Source organism: Mastomys coucha, unplaced genomic scaffold (assembly GCF_008632895.1).
Source record: "Mastomys coucha isolate ucsf_1 unplaced genomic scaffold, UCSF_Mcou_1 pScaffold20, whole genome shotgun sequence".
Classification (NCBI taxonomy): Eukaryota; Metazoa; Chordata; class Mammalia; order Rodentia; family Muridae; genus Mastomys; species Mastomys coucha.
Window position 1 is genome coordinate 66,235,517 of NW_022196903.1, and position 23,671 is coordinate 66,259,187.

The 23,671-nt window shown below is 50.0% G+C and overlaps 2 protein-coding genes across 22 annotated transcripts in view; one reads left to right on the forward strand and one right to left on the reverse strand.

Annotated features, from left to right (window-relative positions):
• The window catches only part of Capg (capping actin protein, gelsolin like), a 27,315-nt gene extending 9,915 nt beyond the window's left edge, over positions 1–17,400 (forward strand). For 7 of the 9 annotated variants that reach the window (XM_031382197.1, XM_031382200.1, XM_031382194.1 and 4 more), the window contains 9 exons: positions 9,250–9,285; positions 9,452–9,624; positions 9,720–9,874; positions 10,068–10,235; positions 12,030–12,179; positions 12,507–12,599; positions 13,094–13,226; positions 15,672–15,760; positions 17,208–17,400. In XM_031382197.1, coding sequence (XP_031238057.1) covers positions 9,263–9,285; positions 9,452–9,624; positions 9,720–9,874; positions 10,068–10,235; positions 12,030–12,179; positions 12,507–12,599; positions 13,094–13,226; positions 15,672–15,760; positions 17,208–17,273 — 1,050 coding nt within the window. In that variant the 5' untranslated portion in view covers positions 9,250–9,262 and the 3' untranslated portion in view covers positions 17,274–17,400. Of the gene's footprint in view, positions 1–2,835; positions 3,075–3,309; positions 3,433–9,249; positions 9,286–9,451; positions 9,625–9,719; positions 9,875–10,067; positions 10,236–12,029; positions 12,180–12,506; positions 12,600–13,093; positions 13,227–15,671; positions 15,761–17,207 lie in introns of those variants that run through there. The other 2 variants (XM_031382199.1, XM_031382193.1) reach the window with 2 other exon arrangements.
• Positions 17,401–19,676: 2,276 nt separating this feature from the next.
• Positions 19,677–23,671, reverse strand: part of Elmod3 (ELMO domain containing 3) — a 40,387-nt gene continuing 36,392 nt past the window's right edge. For 12 of the 13 annotated variants that reach the window (XM_031382217.1, XM_031382209.1, XM_031382214.1 and 9 more), the window contains 3 exons: positions 22,930–23,006; positions 22,503–22,630; positions 19,677–20,595 (listed from right to left, as the gene is read on the reverse strand). In XM_031382217.1, coding sequence (XP_031238077.1) covers positions 20,396–20,595; positions 22,503–22,630; positions 22,930–23,006 — 405 coding nt within the window. In that variant the 3' untranslated portion in view covers positions 19,677–20,395. The remainder of the gene's footprint in view (positions 20,596–22,502; positions 22,631–22,929; positions 23,007–23,671) is intronic. The other variant, XM_031382220.1, reaches the window with a different exon arrangement.

Consider the following 23,671-nt stretch of genomic DNA (forward strand, 5'->3'; position numbering starts at 1 on the left):
TGATAGGTGTGTGTGTATGTGTGTGTGTGTGTGTGTGTGTGTGTGTGTGTGTACTAGGATTTCTCTTGCTGTGATAAAAGACCATGATCAAAAGCAACTTGGAGAAGAAGGGTTTGTTTCATTTTATACTTCTAGGTGACAGAGTTCACTGAGGGAAGCCAGGGCAGGAACCTGGGGGCAGGAGCTAATGTAGAAGGCATGGAGGAGTGCTGCTTACTTGTTTCTTATGGCTTGCTCAGTCTGCTTTCTGTTTTTTTTTTTCTTTTTTTTTTTTCAAGATAGGGTTTCTCTGTGTAGCCCTGGCTGTCCTGGAACTCACTCTGTAGACCAGGCTGGCCTCGAACTCAGAAATCCACCTGCCTCTGCCTCCCAAGTGCTGGGATTAAAGGCGTGTGCCACCACTGCCTAGCCTCAGTCTGCTTATAACATCCAGGACCACCTTGCTCAAGGATGTGTGCACTGCCCACAGTGAGCTAGACCCTCCCATATTGCTCAGTAATCAAGGTGATACGCCACAGACTTGCCACAGGCTAAATCTTACAGAGACGTTTTCTCAATTAGAAAACCCTCTATCCAGATATGTCTAGATTTGTGCCAGGTTGACAAAATTCATCAGCGTAGTGTATCTATCTGCATATACAAAGGTGAGTGCAGATTCAGATCCCCTAGAGCAGGAGTTGTAGGCCACTGTGAGGTGCTAGACATGGCTTCTGGGTACAAGACTCGAGTCTTCTGGACGAGCATCAGTTGTTCTTGACCTCTGAGCCATATCCACCATCCCGGAGGGCATCTTTCAGGAACCATTTTGTCCTTTTATTGTAGGTTCTGGGGACTGAACTGTAGTCATCATTGCATAGTACTTTTACTCATTGAGCCATCCCGGTGACTGCATTTAATGCTGAGAAAACAGTTACTTCTTGCTCTGATGGTATTTTAGCACACAGACTGCATCCATCTAGATGGCATGGGGGTGCACACCTGTATTACCAGCCCTCAGATGGAAGCAGGAGGATCACAAATGAGCTATGAGGCCAGCTTGAGCTATGTCTTCAGGCTCAGTCTCAAATGAACAAGCAAATACCAACTCCCCGTATCCACTCAGTACTGTGTTTTCTCCAGGATTTCCCTTAGCAACCAGCCCAGATAGGTTAGAGTGGCTTAATGGTTGGATAATTAGCAGGGCTTGCTTCTGGTCCTGTTGTAGTAGTCCTAGGGCCACGGCCTTCACTCTGAACACTAAGCCCTATATGGATCTGACTGCAGACTGACATTCTTCCAGGACGGGCCTGTCAGGGTCCCTGGACATTGAGCCACCCAACTGTAGCTGCCCTTTGGGTACATACATTCCTGAACCTCTCAACCTGTGAGTCATGAACCATTTGATAAAGCTTTATCTCTAAAGTATTTACATTATGAGTTATAACAGTAGCAGATGACAGTTATGAAGTAGAATGAAGATAATGTTATGGTTGGGGTCACCACAACATGAGGAACTGTATTAAAGGGTCACAGCATTAGGGAGGTTGAGAACTGCTGACCTAGGGATTCAGGAGGGAATAAGAGCCTCCTTGACTAAGCATCCTGCTTCCTATGTGACTTTGGGCTGTGTCCCAGGGTAAGGCCTTCCTGGGGCCAGCAAGTTAGGCCAGATTGATTATATATTATGGTCCTGTGACTGTGTGAAGGGAGAGGTGGTTGCTTTGGGTTGAGTTTGAAACCATAAGCCTTCTGTCCTGGAACTTAAGAGCTCCACCTACCTCTGCCTCCCGAGTGCTGGGATTAAAGGCAAGAACCACCATGACCAGCTAAGGGGTTAGTCTTTTGAGAACTGGGGCATAGAGAGACTTCATGTGTCATGCACCAGGGCCTCAGTACATGTGATCCCTAGTGCTCAGGAAGCAAAGGCAGGAAGGAGGATGGTCATAGAGTTGAAGTCAATCTGGGCTACAGATTGAGTTTCATAGTAGCCTAGGTTCCAAAGTGGGACTGTTTCAGTGAAACAATCAAACAACAGTTGGCCATGGTGGTGCACTTTTGTGATCTCCGCATTCGGGAGTCAGGAGGATCAAGAGTTCAAGGGCAGTTTGAGCTGCCTTTAGAGGCTAGCCTGACTACATGAGAGCTTGTCTCAAAAACAAAACATCAAAATGAACACACGCACATACATACATGCACGCCCCTAAACCCAACCAGAATGTGTCAGGACCCCAAACACTCTCTTGGAACTTTGCCTCAAAAATAGCCTGGTCTACAGAGAAAGTTCCAGGACAGCCAAGGCTACACAGAGAAACCCTGTCTCAAAAAACCAAGAGGATAGCAGGGCGGGGTTGGCACATGCCTTTAATCCCAGCACTTGGGAGGCAGAGGCGGGTGGATTTCTGAGTCCAGCCTGGTCTACAGAGTGAGTTCCAGGACAGCCAGGGCTATACAGAGAAACTCTGTCTTGAAAAATCAAAAAAAAAAAAAAAAAAAAAAAAAAAAAAAAGAAAGAAAGAAAGAAAGAAAGAAAAAGAAAAACCAAGAGGAGGAAGAAGACGAGAAGGGAGGAAGAGGGGGAGGGGAGGAAGAAGGAGAAGGAGGTGGGGAGAATGAGGAGGAAGAGGAGGAGGGAAAAGGAGAAGATCATCATCACATGTACTCCGGCAAAGAGGCAACAGGTCAGGGAGAAGAGGAAAAAGTAGTTTAGGGCCAGTGACCCAACCCAGGAAATGTGACTAACCAGCCACATCAGGGTCTGAGCAGACTCAGGCCTCTGTCTGGGCTAGGGGCTTTCCTTGCAGGTCTGACTCTTTAAATTGTTCACAGTCTACCTTGCCTGAAGGCCTCGGTGATGAGACCTTGTAAGGCTTTAACCTCCCAGTGGCCACGTCTGAGAAACAGCAGCCTTCCATCAGTGTGGCTCAGTCTTGGAGCTTGCTTTCCTGAGTCCTTAGACCTCTGAGTATTGAGCCTCCCCATGGGTGGGGCAGGTGGGTGGGGCAGCCAAGCGGAGAAGAGGGAAGTGAGAAGCTAGCTGAGAAGCTAGCGTGGGGCAGGCTGAGACAAGAGTTTGAGAAGAAAAGGCCTGTGGAGAGGTAAAATTGGGAAGGGCTCTGAAGAGAAGGGCTAGCTAGGACTCTCATGGGTGGATAGGTGAGGGCTGGCCGCTAGGATCCGTGAGCAGGTGGGAATGGTGTCCCCAGGCATATGTCAGGCTCAGGTCAGTATCTGTAGTTTTGCAGCTGCAGAGGCTGAAGAGGCCTGGGTGGGATGCGCTCCAGCTGCAGGGGAGGAGCTGAATGAAGGGTCTGGGCTCATCCTGGTCCATAGGAGGTGGTGTCAGACCTTCTGTGAGATCCGCAGAGGCCATCAGCCTGTCAGGAGGTGAATTCAGACCTGGCGGTGTCTGTCCCCAAGATAGCACTATCCCGGGCCCAGACAACTGGACTGGAGGTAGGTTCAGCTACTTGAGGGACATTCAGCCAGCCCCAGTTAGAGGGTCAGCTAGAGACCAGTGTGGAGAGAGATGGAGGTAGATGGGGTGTGGGGAGTGGGATCTGCTTTGGCCTGTGGGGGAAGAGGACTGTTCTGCAGGTTCAGAGCCACTGCTGCTCCCACTTCTAAGGAACATGGGTCACAGTCCAGAAAGTCTTGGGCTTTCTTGTGTTAACACACCATTTCCTCTCTAGGGCAGCTGCTATTTCAGCTCACACTAATGGGGCAGACTGTGAGGGGAAGTGACCTGTTGAGAGTCAGGGTCCAAGAGGGCAGAAATAGCCCCAGTTTTCCTCTGTACTGGGTCACTGGTGCACAATTAGGTCATTGATAGGATCAAACATTTTGTTGGAGGTAGGAGTGGACCGCACTTCCAAGCCCCCAGTTCGTCCTTAAAGGGTATTGTAGCCAGAACTAGCCAGCAGGGCGCACATCCTCCCCCACTGCTCAGGACAGTCTGATGGGCCTCTTTGCCCTCTGGCTTTCTGCTTCAAGGCTGCTCCAGGCTTTGCCTGGATGTTCCCCGTTGGCTTCATCTAGTCTGATAACTGGAGCTCAGCAAATGAGAGCCATCAGGCGCATTCTCGGGCACAGTCAGGTGTGCCCAAAGGCCCAGAGGCAAACCCAGCCTCCTGCTCCAAAGGTGTTGTCTTGCCTCAGGGAGAAAGCCGGTCCCTGACACCCATCACGTTGTGGCACAGTGGGAAACAGGGAGTCTTTAGCAGAGTAGGCCAGCTGTGATGCAGCTCAGTGGTAGAGCATTTTTTTCCAGCTACGCCCCCGCGGCTCTGTGTCTGGTTCCCAGACAAAGACCTAGAAGAGGCTGCCTATGAGGTAGTGAGTATCCCATCCCCAGAAGCATTCAAGAGGAGGATGGTGAAGCGAGCCACAGAAGAGGACTCTTTCGTGTGTTCTAAGGACTATCTGGGCGCCAAAGCTTCTTCTCGTGCTAGTCTGTGATTATGTGACAGTCTGATGGGCAGGAAGTTGGTCTGTGGTTTCATTGGGTCTGATGGCTCCCCACTTCCTGAACCTTCTAAGTAGACCATCAGGCGTGGACTGTTCTTCATGCTGAGCCCCCCCTGAACAGATCTTGAAGGAATGGAAGTGAAGAGACTCGGTCATGGATGCTTGTGATGGGGTAGCAGGTGTGGCCTGCAGTTGTTAGCACAAGTCTTGGTGAGATGTGCTCTAAGCCTGCAAGCAGAGGCTGATGTGACGGGGCTGGGAAAAAACTCTCACAGGAGCTGCTGAGCCTACTGAGTGCCCAATTATACCGCAGATAGCTAGGGATGCCATGCACCTACAGGGATGGAGGGGCCGTTACCTGTACACTGTGGGAACTTAAGGAGACAGAGGACCAGGTCAAAGGGCGGAAACGAGGAGACAGGAATGGAAGACCCTTCCCCAGGAAAGCCTGAAAGCAGGCAGGACCTCAAGCTGATGGGAGGGGCAGCCGGAGCCTCAGTCAGAACCTGGAGCTTCTCTCGGGCTCTGCTACCCAGCCTCCATCTGTGCAGCCGGTTTTAGCTAGCTCAGTGTCCCCCAGTGCACCCGACTCTGCCCTCGGGAGCTGGGATTGAACCTGGAACTCATGCATGCTAGGCAAGCACTGTGCCCCTGAACTCTAACCTTGGCCCTCTTTCTACTTTTTGTCTTGAGATTGGCCACATTCTGTTGCGCAGGCCTTGAACACACTCAGCATCCCAGGATGGCCTTGAACTTCTGATACATATCAATTAATGGGGATTACAAGGTTTGTGCCGGCCTGCCTAGCTTCCTCAGGGTTTTAAAGCCCTCCCCTCCAGCCTCCCCACGGCTCCAGTGCAGCAGGTGTTAGACTAAGCTGTTCTCAGACCTCACAGCACTAAGGATCGCTTTGAGCATCTATTCCAAACACTTGTAGCCTATGGAGGCAGATTCTGCAGGCCTCTGTCTGCACGGATACTGTTGAAGAAAAACTTAAGGGCTGGGGATGTAGCTGGTGGTAGAGTTCTGTCTGGCACGCATACAGACCTGGATTTGATCTCTAGCTATGCGGAAACCAAACCTGCTGGTGATCCAACATGGGGAGGGGGCGAAGGCAGGAGGATCAGAAGTTCAAAGTATCCTTGGCTACCTAGTGAATTCAAGGCCAGCTTAAGGCTACAAGAGACCCTGTGCGGAAAGAAAAAAAGAAATAAAAGGAAAAAACTTACTCCTTGATATTTGATACCATAAGGAAGGCTTTAACAGGACCGTCACTATAAAGTATAGGGACCACAATACTGGGGCCTTGCAGTGTGGGAGAAAGACTAGTCCTAAGACCCAAAGTACTGTGAGCAAACAAGACCGTCTAGAGCTCACCGAGGGTCAGTGCATGGAAAATTACTAGAAGGAAGTGCCAGGGGGCTGGGAGGTTCCCTCAGACTAACCTAACAGCATTCTTGCTGAAGATGGTGTGGATGATCAGACGTCATGTTCATGTGCGAGATGGTGCAGGTGGTGGAACCAGATCTGAATAAAGCATGATGGGTTAGGGATTATGGGGACTTGCAGCTGAACTGACTTTTCAAGGATCTTTGGCAGAAACCGGATTTGACAAGGGAGTACATAGAATGGTCCAGAAAGTTCGAATGGCGTGATGGGGTTTAGCCAGAGTCTTTGCACCTTTGTAAGGTGCCAGGCTATGGTTTTTTTTTTTAAACATTTATTTATTTGTTTGTGTATGTGTGTGTGTGCACATGCCACGGTGTGCATACAGTTAACATCAGAGCCCTGCAGTGACTTGGAGTGGAGGAAAAAAACACATGCTTTTGAGTTCTGGCCTAATTTCTCATTTGGTAACGCAGAACTGAAAACAGTGAAGCTGTGGGCTCAGTCTGTCTTGTTCCTGAGCTTGGGTTTAGGGCAGACTATTCATCAATTCCTGAGTCACAGGCTGGGCTGCCCCTAGCAGGGTGGCAGGGTTGGGGGTGGGGGAGGATGTGGACACACCCCATGGAGTTCCCTCCCTTCGGGAAGTGTCATGCTGAAAAAATTCCTTCCTCTGTTTAGGAGGTTCATCATGAAACTGAAAGGGGTGATTCCCCTTGGCGCATCCTTCCCCAGGGCTCTGTCTCCTGCTCTTCCCTACTCTGACCCAGCCACTGAGAATCTCTTCAGGTCCTACAGAGCAGTCTGTAGCATTCGCTTTGAACTTGAGTGGAAAGCATGCCCACTGAATTAAATGCCGATGACATATGCTCTCTGCCTTTTAAGCCTTAAAACAAACAACAAAACAAAACGAAAAAATAGGCCTGAGACATAGCTCAGTGTACAGTAAGGGAGCGCTTGTAGCTAATTAAGGGGGGCTGCCTGCATTTGACCCCCAGAACTCACATGGTCAAAGGAAAAGCCAACCTTTTTTTCACATTTATTTATGTGTTTACTTATTTATTACTTTAGTGTGTGTACATGTACACTCAAGCACACATGCATGTACCACAGAACATGTGGATGTCAAAAGAGAAGCCAGCTCCTGACAGGAACAAATAAAAGGGAGGGTGAATTGTTATGATTACGTTTTTCTGAAGTTATAAAACAAGGCTGGTACATCTAACAGAACCAGACAATAGCTTGCCTTTTGCATTCTCTCTTTACTACAATTTCTTTTTCAAGACAGGGTTTCTCTGTGTAGTCCTGGCTGTCCTGGAACTCACTGTGTAAACCAGGCTGGCCTCGAACTCAGAAATCCACCTGCCTCTGCCTCCCAAGTGCTAGGATTAAAGGTGTGCGCGCTTTACTACAATTTCTTTTACCTGGGAAATATTTTCTCTTGATTTCCAAAACGAAGGTGGCATTTGTCATTCTGGAAGATGCTGAGAACATAAGGGGATAGGTGATACCCAGAACAAGTGCAGTTCCCCTGGGAGAGAGTTGGTGGGGAAGGAGAGCATCCTAGGAAGGTTTTGTTTTTAGTTTGACTTAAAGAATAAAAGATTCTGCTTAAGGGTCCCCATGTTCCTTCTCTCTCCCTCTTCCTGGCTAGCCTGGCTGGCCTTGAATTTGGCTGGCCTTGAATTTGCAGAGATCCACCTGCCTCTGCTTCTGAGTGCTAGGGTTAAAGGCCCCAGTTCTCTCTCTTCTCACAGGGTCCCAGGGATCCCAGGCTGGTATCAGTTTCTTTGATGATGATCTTGAGCCCTTGCTTTGGCCTCCCAAGTGCTGGGATTAGAGGCATGAGAAGTCATGCCCAGTTTATGCAGGACTAGGGGTTGAACCCAGGACTTCATGCGTGCAAGGCAAGCACTCTGCTAGCTGAGCCACATCTCCAGTCCTTCCTCCACTGTTTAATTAAGATTTTAAAAAATGATTTGTTTATTTTTATTTTATGTACAGGTATTTTGCCTGCATGTGTGTCTGTGTTAAGTTACAGACAGTTGTCAGCTGCCATGTGGTTGCTGGGAATTGAACTCTGGTCCTCTGAAAGAGCAGCCAGTGCTCTTAACCACTGAGCCATCTCTCCAGCCCCAAGATTTTTTTTTTTAATATTAAAATAAAGTTTTTGAGCTGGGCAGTGGTGGTGCATACCTTTAATCCCAGCACTTGGGAGGCAGAGGCTGGTGGATTTCTGAGTTCAAGGCCAGCCTGGTCTAAAGAGTGAGTTCCAAGACAGCCTGGACTACACAGAGAAACCCTGTCTTGAAAAACCAAAATAAATAAAAAATAAATAAAATGTTTGTTAATATGGGTGCTTGGGTATCTAGATGCTTCTGTATGTGGGTGAATGTGGGCTGTGAGGACCACCGTGTGGCGGCTGCTCCCTCCCTTCACCTTTACTGGGTTCTGGGGATCGAACTCAGTTTATCAGACTTGCACAGTTAGCGCCTTTGCCCACAGAGCTGGGTCACTGGCCCCTTCTTTTCTTCTCTTTCTTTTTTAAAGAATATTTATTTATTTATTTTATATGAGTACACTGTAGCTGTCTTCAGACATACCAGAAGAGGCATTGGATCCCATTACAGATGTGAGTCACCATGTGGTTGCTGGGAATTGAACACAGAGTTCAATTGACCACTGAACCATCTCTTCAGCACCCCCCACCCCTTGTTTTTCTTCCTTTCTTTTTCTTTTGAGACAGTGTGTCTTATAGCCTAGGATGTCTTTGAATTTACTATGTAGCTAAGGATAGCTCTGAGTTTCTGATTCTGCTTCTGCCCCTGGAATGCCGGTATGGCAGGTATGCAATACTATGCCTGGTATTTTTTGTTGTTTTAAGACAGGGTTTCGGGGTGGAGAGATGGCTCAGTGGTTAAGAGCACTGACTGCTCTTCCAGAGGTCCTGAGTTCAAATCCCAACAACCACTTGGTGGCTCACAAACATCCGTAATGATATCTGATGCCCTCTTCTGGGGTGTCTGAAGACAGCTACAGTGTACTTACATATAATAAGTAAGTAAATCTTCAAAAAAAAAAAAAAAAAGGATGGGGTTTCATGTGACTCAGGCTATCCTGGAGGCTGGATGTGTTTGAGCTTCTGCACCATGTGCCTCCAACTCCTAAGGGCTGGGGTTACAGCTCTGTGTGCTGTCATAAGTGGCCTTTTCTTTTATGTGGATTCTGAGGATTCGAACTCTGGTCCTCACACCTGCCATGCAAGGGCTTTTTACCTACTGAGCGTTGCCTCAGCCCCAGGCCACGCTTAGCTTCCTACAGACTGAGAGGACAACCTAAGGCTACCTAAAAAACTTGACTACCAGATCACTGGAGAGCTGTTGTTAGGACCCTTGGGACGATCATGGCTTCTCTTTTCAGGTCTGAAAACAGCATGTACACACCCATCCCTCAGAGGTAGGCAGTGTGCCCCACCTTGGCTTCTCCCACCTCTACTTCCAAGGGCTGCCCCTCCCTCCTCCCTGCTCTCACTATACCCAGACCTCAGTCTCTAGGCCTGCTCAAGTCTCTGTGCTTGAGCCCACTCCTCATGGGGTCTACTAGCAGCCATTTCTTCCCACAGTGGCTCTCCATTCCCAGCCTCAGTTCAAGACCCAGGCCTACATATATGGCGTGTGGAGAAGCTGAAGCCGGTGCCCATAGCACGAGACAACCATGGCGTCTTTTTCTCTGGGGATTCCTACCTAGTGCTTCACAATGGCCCAGAAGAGGCCTCCCATCTGCACCTGTGGATAGGTACAGGGGTTGGAATGGTGTGGGTTTGGCTAGGGCAGGGATGGAGGTGGTGGTGGATTTTAGGGACTTTGTCTCTCCCCTCCCATTCTCCCTAGGCCAGCAGTCATCCCGAGATGAGCAGGGGGCCTGTGCTGTGCTGGCTGTGCATCTCAACACCCTGCTGGGGGAGCGGCCAGTGCAGCACCGTGAGGTTCAAGGGAATGAGTCCGACCTCTTCATGAGCTACTTCCCACGAGGCCTGAAGTACCGGGTGAGCTCCACCTCCAAGTCCTCATTGCCTGGGCTTCTCTCCCAACCAACTTGTGTCTCTGGCTGGATTTTGTCCTGTGGAAAGCCTGGACACACTTGGGGATTGGTCTCCACTTGCGTCTCCCAGAGCAATGAGTGGTAGAGGGCTCAGGGTTGCCTAAGGAGGCCACTCAGGCCAGTCTTCTGGGCTGCAGGAAGGTGGTGTGGAGTCGGCATTTCACAAGACAACCTCGGGCGCCACCCCAGCAGCCATCAGGAAGCTCTACCAGGTTAAAGGGAAGAAGAACATCCGTGCGACGGAGAGGGCTCTGAGCTGGGACAGCTTCAACACGGGGGACTGCTTCATCCTGGACCTGGGTCAGGTGGGTGTGGCCGAGATGACAGGTTGGGAGGCTGGGGAGGAAGAGCTGAGGTGCTAGGACCATGTTCTGGCCACCTAGCCCATCCATGAGAAGATATACCCATCCAGTCAGCACTTAGGGGTCCACGGGGCTTATTCCCCAGCCACACAGACAGTGCAGTCCTCAGATGCTCCAGCTTCATAGGTACAGCGGTCTCATTCCTGTACGTAACTTGGTGCTTCCTCCTGTACGGATTCAGGCATGTCCAACCTGTGGCCCTTGGTTGCATGTAGCCCAGGGTATACTTTATATAAATGTGACTCAACAGAAAGCTTTAAACTTTTTAAAAAAACATGTTTAATTTCTTTTTTTTTTTCTTTTTTTTTTTTTGGAGTTTTGAGACAGGGTTTCTCTGTGTAGCCCTGGCTGTCCTGGAACTCACTCTGTAGACCAGGCTGGCCTTGAACTCAGAAATCCACCTGCCTCTGCCTCCCAAGTGCTGGGATTAAAGGTGTGTGCCACCACTGCCTGGCTTCTTTTTTAATTTTTAAAAAAGATGTATTTATTTATTATATATAAGTACACTATAGCTGTCTTCAGGCACACCAGAAGAGGGCATCAGATTCCATTACAGATGGTTGTAAGCCACCATGTGGTTGCTGGGATTTGAATTCAGGACCTTAGGAAGAGCAGTCAGTGCTCTTAACTGCTGAGCCATTTCTCCAGCCCCTTAATTTTTTTGAAAAATGTTTTTAAATTTGATTATATTTTAAAAAATTATATGTTGTTCGTGTCTGTGGTGGGGGAGGGGGGAAAGTACATGTGAATGCAGATATCAGCAGAGGCCAGAAGATGGCGCCAGAGTTGGAGTTACAAGCAGTTGTAAACTGCCCATTGTGGGTGCTCAGAACAGAATTCAGGTCCTCTTAGAAGAGCAGTTTATACTCTTTTTTTTTTTTTTTTTTAAAGATTTATTTATTTTATTATATATAAGTACACTGTAGCTAGCTGTCTTCAGGGTGTCAGATCTCATTACAGATGGTTGTGAGCCACCATGTGGTTGCTGGGATTTGAACTCAGGACCTTCAGAAGAGCAGTCAGTGCTCTTAACCGCTGAGCTATCTCTCCAGCCCCAGTTTATACTCTTGACCACTGGGCCACCTCTCCAGCCTCAGGAGATAATTTATAAACAAGATAAAAAAGGTAAAATATATGGTGGTCAGTGATATGGAGGAAAAACACATGATGCAGAGATGGCATTAGGGCAAGAAGCATTCTAAGGTTTTGTTTTCTTTATGTGTATGAATGTTTTGCTTGCATGTATATATGGGTACTACATATGTGCCCAGTGCCCTTGAAATTCAGAGATGGCATTGGATCCCTGAAAGTGGAGCTATAGGCAGTTGTGAGCTACTTTGTGGGTTCTGGGAATTGAACCTGGGTCTCTAGGAAGAGCAGAGCAGAGAGTGCTTTTAACCCTTGAGTCGTTTCTTCAGCCCAGAAAGTGACGTCTTGGGATTTTATATTTTTTTTTTTTTGAGAGAGAGACAGAAAGAGAGAGAGAGACAGAGAGACAGAGAGACAGAGGGGGGAGAGACAGAGAGACAGAGACAGTCTCATTGTGTAGCCCTGGCTGTCCTGGAACCCATTATGTAGACCAGCTCTCAAACAAAGACATCTACCTGCCTCTGCCTCTTGAGTACTGAAGCCTGGGCCATCACTCCCGGCATGGTTGTCTGCCTGTGGGGACAGTGTCCCAGTGGTGGGCAGGACAAAGACAGCTGGCTGTGATGAACCTGTCTGGCTTCTTTGCAGAACATCTTTGCCTGGTGTGGTGCAAAGTCCAACATCCTGGAGCGCAACAAGGCGAGGGACCTGGCCCTGGCCATCAGGGACAGCGAGAGGCAGGGCAAGGCCCAGGTGGAAATCATCACTGATGGAGAGGAGCCAGCAGAGATGATTCAGGTTGGGGACATTGGGGTGGGCTGCTGGAAGGTGCTGTTTGGATATGGCCAAGAGAGACAGCGATAAGCTGGGAGCATGAAGATGGCTGACAAAGGAGTGGCAGGGGTGGAGGGGTGTCTGGGTTCCTGCTCAGCCCTGTGACTAGCTCATGGGGTACCTTTGTGTTCTGGGGATGGATAAAGGGTACTGCCTTGGGGCAAGAGACTGTTGGGTGGGTGGGCTGGGACCATCGCTTTTCCCTGGACAGTGCGGGACACAGGTGGCCCGCATGTGGTGACCTGGGAAATTTGGATGCAGAAGCCCCAGTAATCCTGCCTGGCTCTGCAGGTTCTGGGCCCCAAGCCTGCTCTGAAGGAGGGCAACCCTGAGGAAGACATTACAGCTGACCAGACCAACGCCCAGGCTGCAGCCCTGTATAAGGTGGGCACCGCAGGCCTGCTGGGGATTAGCCTGGCGTGAGATCCTGCACAGAGCATCTGCAGGAGGCCAGGGTACAGAGGTGAAGGGAAGAGGCTGTGGGAAGGCTAGGCCAGGAACCAGGTAGGGTTCGCAGAGGTTGGAGGAGAGGTGGGTGGGAAGGACGGCCCTCTGAGAAGGTAGATGGTATTCACTTCCAGCTCCCTGGTGAAGGTGGGAAGCTAATTCTGAGATTGTCTTGATTTGAACCCTGAGCAGTTACTTGTAAAGTGCAATTTACTTCTTCCCCTTGGGGGTTTGTGGCCTTTGGACTGCAGTGATAGACAAGAGAGGGTCTGTCTAGAGCTTGATTTTTTTGGGGGGGTGAGGGGCTGAGAGGTGTCTTTCTGCCCGTTTCTCAGAACTGTTGGGAGAGACAACTGGGTGACCCATCCCTTCATTTCGGGTGAGGACTGAAGTGTGTGTGTGTCACACTGGGAACTCTCCTTCCTCTCCAGGTCTCTGACGCCACTGGACAGATGAACCTGACCAAGGTGGCTGACTCTAGCCCTTTTGCCTCTGAACTGCTAATTCCAGATGACTGCTTTGTTCTGGACAACGGGCTGTGTGGCAAAATCTACATCTGGAAGGGTATGTGTGGCTTCTCTGTGTGAGCCCAAGGGCACCACAGCTGCTCTGAATCCAGTGGGCTTAGCCATTTTTGAAAACTTCAGCTGATCTCAGAACTTCAAGGGCCTGTTTAGTACATGGCTAGGCCCATCCCAGACATTCAGATTCATCAGGTCTGGGTTGGAGCCTGAGCACCTGTACGTTTAACACGTTCCCAGGGCATGCCTGTGGGGTTCTGAGAACTCTTGGCCCATTTCCAGGCCTTAGGGGGTGCCTGATCTTGAGGTCCTTCGTTAAAGGTAATAGAATTCAATTTTAGATGCGCTTAGTAGGTGCTTTATGCAGTGTGTGGTACACTTGCAGGCTGTGGATTTTCAGGAGATTGTATCTGCTGTAAGAAGAAAGGCTGCCATGTGCAGGAGCCTGGATGCTTGCTTTAACCATGGAAATCTGGGGACAGAATGACCCCGGGAGCCTGCTTGCTTTTGCCGGCTCCCAGGAAGGTCTGGGCAGTCTGTTCCTTCAGCTGAGGTTCTGGGTTTGGTTTTTGTTGTTGTTTTGTTTAGATTTACTTTTTTTTTTTTTTTTTTTTTTTTTTTTTTTTTTTTTTTTACTTTTGTGTGTATTCACAGGTGCTCTCTTTCACACACATTTGTCGGTACCAAGGGCCAGAGGGGAGTGGATATGTTGGAGCTAAAGTTAAAAAGCAGTTTTGAGCCTCCTGATGTACACTCTTGGAACCGAACTCTAGTTGTTCACAAGAGCAGCAAGGGCTGTCAACCACTGAGCCATCTTCCTAACCCTTGCCCTTTGTTTCTTGAGACAAGGTCTCATGTAGCCCAGGCTGGCCTCTGACTTAATGTAGCCAAGGAGGACTTTGAACTCCTGATCTTCCTGTCTCCATCTGGGAAGGAGTTGTGCACGATGATGCCTGATTTTCTCTGGTGCTGGGGAATGGATGGAACCCAGGGCATGCTAGACGAATGCTCTACCACCAGCTACATCCTTTGCACAGGGGCTGCCTTTTCTTTCCTGCAGAGGTGTCGTACACCGTGGAGCCTATGATGAGATTCCAGAGGCCTACGTGAATGTCTGTAGTCCCCAGGAGAGGAATTGTTATAGAAAGGAAACTGGGGCAGCAAGCTTGGGAAGCTGGCAGACAAGTGGGTTGGTTACAGAGGAAGGACACAGACGCTTTGTAGTTCCCAGGACTTTTAACACTGGCCAGAGCAACCACCATGCCTGGCTCTGTTTGTCAGAATGCCTCAGCTTGAAGTGTGGTTTGTGTCCGAGTGGCTGCCAGCATCACTGGGTGGCTTCCGGGTGGTCTTCAGGTTTATAAGCATCTTGTTAGCAAGCATGTTAGCCTTTGGCCTCGTGGAAGTCCATTCACCTCTAGAAGAAACTGCACTCTGCGTTCTCTTTAGCTTCACACAAAAGGTCTGATAACAGGACAGTGTTCTCTCTTCTCCCCAACCCCCACCCCCCTGAGACAGGGTTCCTCTGTGTAGCTCTGGCTGTGCTGGAACTCACTTTGTAGACCAGGCTGGCCTCGAACTCAGAAATCCGCCTGCCTCTGCCTCCCAAGTGTTGGGAATTAAAGGCGTGCACCACCCCTTCCAGGCTAGACAGTGCTCTTGTAACACTGCTCACACACAAAAGGTAAGGGGCTCCAGGGAAGAGAGGCCCTGGCCCTAGAGTTTATTTTTTATTTTTTATGTGTATTTATGTGTGTATTTCATGCATGCATGCATGTCAGAACCATATGAGCACAGTGTCCTTAGAAGCCAGCAGACAGCATTGGATCCTTTAGAACTGGAATTACAAAGTGGCTGTGAGTGTGGCATGTGGGTGCTGGGAATCGAACTCAGGTCCTCTGCAAGAGAAGCAAGTGCCCCGGAGCACCGAACCATTGCTCCAGCCCTCTGGCCTTCCAGTTTGATATCTAGGACGAAGCTCATCCTTCCTAAAAGATGTCTTGATCAGAGCTAGAAGAGTCTGCTGATCCAGGAGGAGAAGTTTTATTTTGCCTATTTATTATTTATTTACTTAATCTTGGCTTAGAGATGCTAGCTCTGAAGTATTAAGTGGCTGACTTCATACCCCAGGGACCCCCCTCAGCATTCTTGGGTACTCTGGGTACATTTGTTTTAAAAACTGTGGACCCTTTAAGTTTCTTCAAGAAAAAATGGGATGGAGCCTGGAGTATGCACCTGTCCCACACCCCCATGCCTCATGCAGCCCAGCCTAACTTTGAAGCTCCCTATGTATCTGAAGATGTGAAGGCGACCTTCAAGTTCTCATCCTCCTGCCTCCACTTCCTGAGTGCGAGTGTGGAGCTTGCAGGTGGTTTTCTGTGGTGCTAGGGACAGAACAACGCAGAGCTTCAGGAATGCTGGGCAAGCCCTTTCCAGTCAGCCCCACCCACTCTCTTCTCATTTTGAAATCTCCTTTCCTGTGTTCCAGGGAGAAAAGCTAATGAGAAGGAGCGGCAGGCGGCCCTCCAAGTGGCTGATGGCTTCATCTCTCGAATGAGATATTCCCCAAACACTCAGGTGAGGACAGGACCATGTCCCCCACCTCCTTCTGGGACTCTTCCTGTGGCTCCCTACTCCCAGATTGACAACAAGACCAGGACAGCTCAGGAGCTGGGTGTAGACATGCCAGCCTTCAGACCTGTTAGGTCAAAAGGCCTTTTCAGTCCTTCAGCATTAAAACAACAACCAAAACAAAAAACAAAAACAAGACAAAACCTATTTCCAGAAAGACTCCTGGGAGCCTGCAGGACAGAGCGTGTCACTCGGTAGCTGGCTGTCTTCACCATGCACAAGTCATTCTCATTCTGCCTCTCTCTCTCCCAGGGTTTCATGAAGCCCAGGCTTGGCTTCTCTATATAGCCAAGGATGCCCTTGAACTTCTGATCTTGCCTGTACTTTCCAGTTTCTAGGACTATGAATGTGTGCCACCTCATCTGGTTTACTGGGTGCTGGGAACTGAACCCAGGGCTTTCCTTGTGCCACCAACTGAGCTGCGTTCTCAGCTCCTCCTTCCCCTTTTTTGAGACAATGTCTCTCTCTGTTGCCCAGATTAGCTTAGAATTCACTATGTATGGCCTGGCTGGCCTTGAACTCACAGCGGTTCTCCTGTCTCAGCCTCTCAAGTGCTGAGATTACAGGTGAGTCACCATGCCCAGGAGGCAGTTCTAGGAAAGATGATGTCTACTTGGTGGCATCTGCCAAACTGAGCGCCCCGATCCTTGAAGCAGTGTCTCCTGCCTTCCCAGGACAGGCCCACACTGCTTGCTTCCTCTCACCCGGTGTTACAGGGCTCTTGTCTTCTTGAATGAGAGAATTCAGTTAAAAGACAGATAGTCTGAGCAGAAGTTTTTTTTAGTAAATTCAAGCCAAGGAATACTCCAAAGAGAGATTGGAGTGCATTACCCCCGAGGTGGGGAGCTCCTCCCTGGGTTCTGCATTGTGGATATTGAAGACAAATTTATGAATATTTGTGAGGTGGGTGGTATATTTATAGAGTAAAGTGGTCTTTTTCTCTCCTAAATCACAACAGGCCAGATATCCCCTTAGAGGATTTTTTCCCCCATAATCATCTAGGAAGACCCACAAAAGTGTATGTGTGTGTTGGGTATCCAAAAACCACAGTGCAAGTGATATTAGTGACCACAGGTCACTTGATGATGCAGACCTTTTGGCTAATGGCATGCAGAGGAAAATGCTGTACCACGGTAGACCATCGTAGTCTCTGGTGTAGCAGGACAACCTAACTGTGGGGCATGATAGGTATTGAGTCACAAAGGAGCATTCTCTCCGGAGACAAAGCTGGCGGCACAGCTGCAGTTTCTCTCAGTTGGGACCTATCCAAGTCCTTGCTGCTTAGCCCCCCCCATTCCCACCCCCGTCACTGGTGTCCTTTCCTTCCCCACCCCTTCCTCTGTGAGGAAGCAGGGGTGGGCAGCCTGTGAGCTGAGCTTTTCTCCCACTGCAGGTGGAGATTCTGCCCCAGGGCCGAGAGAGTCCCATCTTCAAGCAATTCTTCAAGAACTGGAAGTGAGGGTGGGGGGTAGTGTCCCTACCCTTGCTCTCCTGCCTCCTACCCCTGCCTGCTTGTTTCCCCTCTGGCTGCTGAGTCAGCACTGAGGTGCCCTCTGGATGCTCAATAAAGGACACATTCCATTCCAGGCTCTCTTCCCTCCAGCTCTCTTCCTGTGCCCCCAGCTGGTTTTAGTCCTACCTTGTTCACTCAGGCTCATCTCCATGCTGAGGGGTGAGTAGAACATACACGGCAAGTCCATAGCTCCCAGGAGTCCAGCACTGGCTCTGCGTGACCAGGACTCCCCGTCAAGCTGCTGGCCAACCCCACCATGCCCAGAAGAACCCAATAGGAAGGTGGCACAGTGCCAGGCCTCAGCATCACTTTCAAGTCTCCCATTCCCAGCTGAGAGAAGGCAGTGGCTGTGACTTGGGATAGATTTCTGTTCAAGCCAGTATTTCCTCAGACACTCCAACAAACACCTCCAGGGCAGTTTTAAATGATGACACTCACCCAGGAAAGGAATGGAATGTGTTACAACTCTAGAACAGGCTAGCTATTGTTCCTCATTCAAGTGAGTTTTGTGTTTGGCTGATCAGCCCAAGGCCTCTGTGTTTGTGTGTATGTGTGTATTTGTATGTAAAGTACCCATCTATAGGGGAGAGGCCCTGCATCTATGTGTGTGCTCCCATGTGTGCGTGCATGTGTGTGTAAAAAGCCCTGGTTTATAGAGGAGCGGCTCTGCTTCTGATCCTTGGTTGTTCTCCCTGGTCACAGCCCTGTTCTGTTTCTTGTTAATGGCATGGTATAGCCTGTTAATGAGGACAGAGTGCATGTGCTGGGGAGAAGAGATGTCTGTAATCCTGATACTTCTGAGGCAGAGGCAGGAGGATTGCGATAGAGTGAGTCCAAGGTCAGCCAAGGCTATATGGAACCCTGTCCCAAAACAAACTAGCTAGAGAGGGGAGGGGGAATGTGTCACAAAGACTACCCCCCAAACACCTGACAGTGTGTGGTGTCTTGGTGAGCTCAGACCAGAGGTCCTAACAGCAGCCACCCTGAGCCACCCCTCCTGTGTCCTAAGGGATGGTGTGACTTCTGAGCTGTCACATACTGGATTCTTCTGGCCCACACAAAACCAGGAAGTCTGATCAAATCCATCTTGCTGGTTTTGTGCTAAGAAGCAAGGGAAGGTGAGCTCCTCTATGACCCCCTCTTTGGTATGACCTGGAACTTTCTAGCCTGATTGGCCACACAGGAGTACATGCCAGGGAGAGAGGAAGGCGTGCACTCATTCAGTAACTCTGACAGTTTTAGATTTACGGAGTACTTTAAGGTCTCCCATGGAGAGCTGTCTCTGCTACACCCATGAAAAGCACACAGTTTTTCAGCTACTCTCAGAGGCCTCCTAACTCCACCTCAGCCCTCAAGTGAACCTTATCAGTAGAACTGATTTCTGGGTTATCCTAGAGCTGTGTGCTCCCTGATCTGGATGAAGGGTTCCTCCTGGGGATGCTGGCCCCTTCCAGCCAGATGCTCCTAGGGTCCATGAGGCTTGGGCCCTGATAGGCTGGGATCCTGTTCTTTCAGCCTTGCAGGCTCAAGCAAGGGAACACATGGTAGGGAAGGAAGCACCAAACTGACTCAGGCCTGAGCTGCCTTCCTGGCCTCTCTGCTGGTCACTGAATATGGGGGCTGGGGGAAGTGACGTGGTAATAAAGCATTCTAATTGAGACCCTGTAAATATGATGAAAGGCCAATTGCGGGGCATGTCACAAGCACCATGGGAGGCCTGTTTGTCTCTGCACTGGATTTGGTGTGGCCTGAAACAGAGGTAGAGATGGACACAGGCTTTAACAGCTCCATTTGAGGGACAATGGGAGGAACCTAGGGGGCCTGAGGCTTTTGGGCGGTGGGGGGAAGCAGGCGGCTGGCATGAGGGAGCAACAGCCAGGTCCAGAAGCAAAAGCAGGAAGACCCTGGGGTGGACACCACACTGGTCAGCCTTAACAAGAGCACCATGCTTATCAGACATCTCCAGATCCGGATGTGCAAGATGGCTGAGCAGGTAAGAAGCTTCCGCCGAAGCCTGATGACCTGCTTTTCATCCCTAGAACTTGAAGGTGTTAGGAGAGAAGCAACTTCACAAAGCTGGCCTTTGACCTCCTCACACTTGCTTTATCATGTGTGTGGCCCACATGCCATGTCATACACACAACCAGTAATGATACAGAAAAAGAAAGCCATCGGGCCTGCAGGTGCAGCCGGGGAACTCAGGTGGCGTGGAGCCATGGAGTAGGATGCAGACAGGAGTCTGCATCCCCTACTAAACCCTAGGCACTTTAACCTGCCTGGCTCAGTCTGGTGCTCAGACCATGGGGTACAGGAAGGCCCTGAAAGAACGGCATTCTGGGAGAAAGCACCAGAGATTATAACAATTCCTTTATTCTAAACCGGCCGGTGCGTGAGGGAGTTCACTTCACCTCTCAGCCAGGGTAGGTAGGCAGTGGTCTCCATAGGCGCTCCAGCCTGTGGGCGGTGGGGGCAGGGTGCTCAAGGGCTAGTCTAGCCAGCTGAGTGCCCGTTTCTAGATTGCAAACAATGGTGGGCAAAGGAGAGGGAGGGGAAAGAGAAGGTGGGAACAAGTGTCTTGAAAACAGTGAGTGGCTGGAGGAAGAGAGGGGCCTGCCTATCAGTCACTTTTTCTGTGTTGTGCTGCCCCCTGCTGGCTGAAGATATTGCTGTCTCTGTCCTTCCAATTCCAGCCACAGACACTGGGGACAGCTGTTGCTTCCAGGGTCTCTCCCTCTGGGTGCAGATGTGTAGACAGTTCAGATAGGGCTGTCCGTCCGTATGGTCTGTTCACTTCCACTGAGGTATCAGGAGTCCAACCCTGTGACCTGGAGTCCAGCTGGGAATGACAGAGGTCTCCTTGCTTTGAAGATGGCATGGAGGGTAATTTTAGCTGCCTGAATGTGCTATGCTGGTGTAGAATCGTGGGCGTGGGCATCACTACACACACCTGGAAGCTTCCTAGTCTCCCCTGCAGAGGCAGGAAGGGCTTTGGGTCAAACACGGTTCTTTAGTTCAGGAAGCTCCAGAGACCCAGCCTGTCTTTCTAGGGATGGCCTCTCCACGGTGGGTCAGATCAACCCTGCACTCTCGGAGTGAGACTGCAGGTCGCACACGCCTGTAAAAGTGAGATCCTTGGAGTGAGGTCCCTGTGACCCAGGGCACTTCTGTGTCTCCAAGAAGGAGGCCTGTCCCTTTGATACCTGGGCTAGGCAGTAGTCCAGGGTCTTGAGAAGTCGTTTTGGGCTCTTCTTGGCCACTGCTTCCACGTCTGGAACAGAGGAGATGAGGGAACTGAAGGCTTTGGGATCTCGGGATGGCACACAAATCCACTGACAAGTCCAATGGCTTTGTGGACATCGCCAAACCCTGTCCTTGTTTGTTTGTTTGTTTGTAGACAGGGTTTTTCTGTATAGCCCAGACTATACTGGAACTCATTCTGTAGGCCAGGCTGGCCTTGAACTCACAGAGATCTGCCTGCCTCTGTCTTCTGAGTGCTGGGATTAAAGGCATCACCACATCCTGCTGCTACCCCTATCCTTTAAAGATAGAACAGTCATCAAAGATGGCCAAATGGCAAAACCAGACAGAGCCCAGGCGCCACTTCTTCTTTTTTTGTTTTTTGTTTTTGGTTTTTGGGGTTTTTTTTTTTGAGACAAAGTTTCTCCATGTAGCCCTGGCTGTCCTGGAACTCACTCTGTAGACCAGGCTGGCCTCGAACTCAGAAATCCGCCTGCCTCTGCCTCCCAAGTGCTGGGATTAAAGGCATGAGCCACCACTGCCCAGCAAGGGGCCACTTCTCTGCTGTGACACAGGACTCTGCAGAAACAGTCCAACCGCCGGGCCTTGGCTTCCACGGCTTTCAGTGTTTAAGATATTTATTTATTTTATATGTATTATTTTTATTTATTTTTATATGTATGAGGTTTTCCTTGAGTGTATGTTTGTATGCCACAGGTGTGCCTGATGCCTGAGGAGCTTAGAAGAGGGCACCAGGGCATCTCCTGGAACAGGAGCTATAGATGGCTGTGAGCTGCTGCGTTGGTGTTAGAAGCCAGTCCTCTGGAAGAGCAGCCAGTGCTCTGAACTGCTGAGCCGTCTCCCCAGCGCTGCCTTCCATGGCTCTGCTTTTGTTTTTGAGACACTTCTCCTGTTGACCTTTAACCTTTAACCTGTGTCTGCACCTACTCATTGCTGAGATTACAAGCGTGTGCTACCACACACAATTTACGTATTGCTGGGGACTGAGCTCAGGGGCTCCTGAAAGCCAGGCAGGTGCCCTCACAATGGAGCCACATCCCCAGCCTGGGCTTTTACTGATGGTATGTTTTCAAGATTTATTTTTATCATTTCTTAAAGTCTGTATATTGTGGGTATGTGGGTGTGAGTGTGGATGCCTGCAGAGGCCAGAGCTGTAGTAGAATGTCCCTGGAGCCAGAGTTTCAGGCAAATGTGAGCTGCTAGCCATGGGTGCTGGGAACCTAATGGGGTCCTCTGCAAGAGCAGTGAGCTATCTTAACCACTGAACCATTTTTCAGTTCTGTTCTATTGTTTTTATGAGACGGGGTTTCACTATGTAGCCCTGGCTTGTCTGAAACTCATGTAAACCAGACTGGCCTTGAACTCACAGAGAGCTCTGCCTGCACTCTGCCGAGCAAGCTAAATTTTTGGATCAGAAGATGTGAGGTTTTTGCTGTTGTTTGATGTGATCAAGAGCCACGCATGATGGCTCAGACTGTAATCCCAACACAAGGAAGGCGGATGCAGGGCTGTCACCTGGTTACAGTGAGAGACTCCATCTCAAAAATCTAAACAAAAGCAATCATCAGACATATACAGCCATCAGACACAGCCTGGCATGGTGGCGTGTGCCTGTGATCTTTGAACTCAGGAAGCAGAGGGAGATGGACTGTCATAAGTTCGAGGCCAACATGGGTCTACACGGCAAGTTCCAGGCCAGCCAGGATCTCATAGAGTGATTGTGCTTCAACGCACAAACAACAAACAAGCAAGTGAGGGAACAGAAGTATGTGATGGACAGAGTGGAGGGGGAGAGGGGTGGCAGAGAAAGGAGAAAGCCCCAGGGTGTGCTGAGGGTGGGTGGGAGGGGAGAAGGAGGGGGAGATGGAGTATTCTACCCTGCGCTCTCTGGCCCTGGACACAGGAGAAAGTGCCAACCTTTGAGGACAAAGCCTGAGTCGAAGATAGTCTTCTTCTGGGTCCTCCACATGCGTGCCAGGTGAAGGAAAGTGGCTGCATAGAAGCTGTTCACCACTGGGATGACCGTCCGCTGACGATTGCACTCCCTTCCGGACAGAGGAAGTAAACCTGCTTAGCCACAAATGAACCCGACACACCAATGCCCTCTTACCTGGCCTACTGGGTCACCTCAGGAAGCCTGCACCCCACCCCTGCCCTGCACTGCCACACCCGCCCCGCCAGCCTGGCACTTGGGTAGGTCAGTGAGGGGAGGTGGCTGGTGCATGGAGTTGTTGTCCAGCTCTGGGAACCAGCAGGTAACAGAGCTGTGGAGAAGGCCTGAGGAATGGATGGGAATGGACCCCAGGTTCTCCTGGGGTCACTCCCTGATCCACTGGGGACTCACCTGGAGAGACACTCTTCCCTCAGGGCCTGGATGGCAATGCGGGTGATGTTCAGAGACATCAAACAGAAGGGGAATTGCTGGAATGGAGGAACAAAAGTCAGGGGCTGGCCAGCTCTGCCTCATGTGACTGGCAGGAACTAAACTAAACCCACAGAGGCGGCAGATGCTCTTACTGTCTCTGTGTCCCACCTTACATAAGGTCTGGAATCTAGGAGTCCACAGGAGGTGGCTCCAAGCCAGACCTGCATCCAATTCCCCCTTTCCCCCCCTTTTTTAAAAGACAGTTTTTCACAGATCCCATGTTTGATTCAAATTCTTTGCAGCCACGGTTTGATCTTGAACTACTGATTGATTGTGTATGGCTATGAGTGTTTGCCTGCATGTATGTACCACATGTGTACCTAGTGCCAGGGGAGTCCAGGAGAGGTTGTCAGATCCCCTGGGAGTGAAGCTACAGACAGTTGTGAGCTGACATGTGGGTGCTGGGAATTGAACCTGGTTTCTCTCAAGAGCAGCCAGTGCTCTTTTTTTTTACTTTTTCTTTTTTTAAAGATTTATTTATTTTATGTGTATGAATACACTGTAGCTGTACAGATGGCCGTGAGCTATCATCTGTGTGGCTCTGGGAATTGAACTCAGGCAGGACCTCTGCCGGCCCCACTCACTCTGGCCCCGCTCACCCCAGTGTAATTCACTGTAGCTGTCTTCACACGTACCAGAAGAGGGTGTCAGATCTCATTAT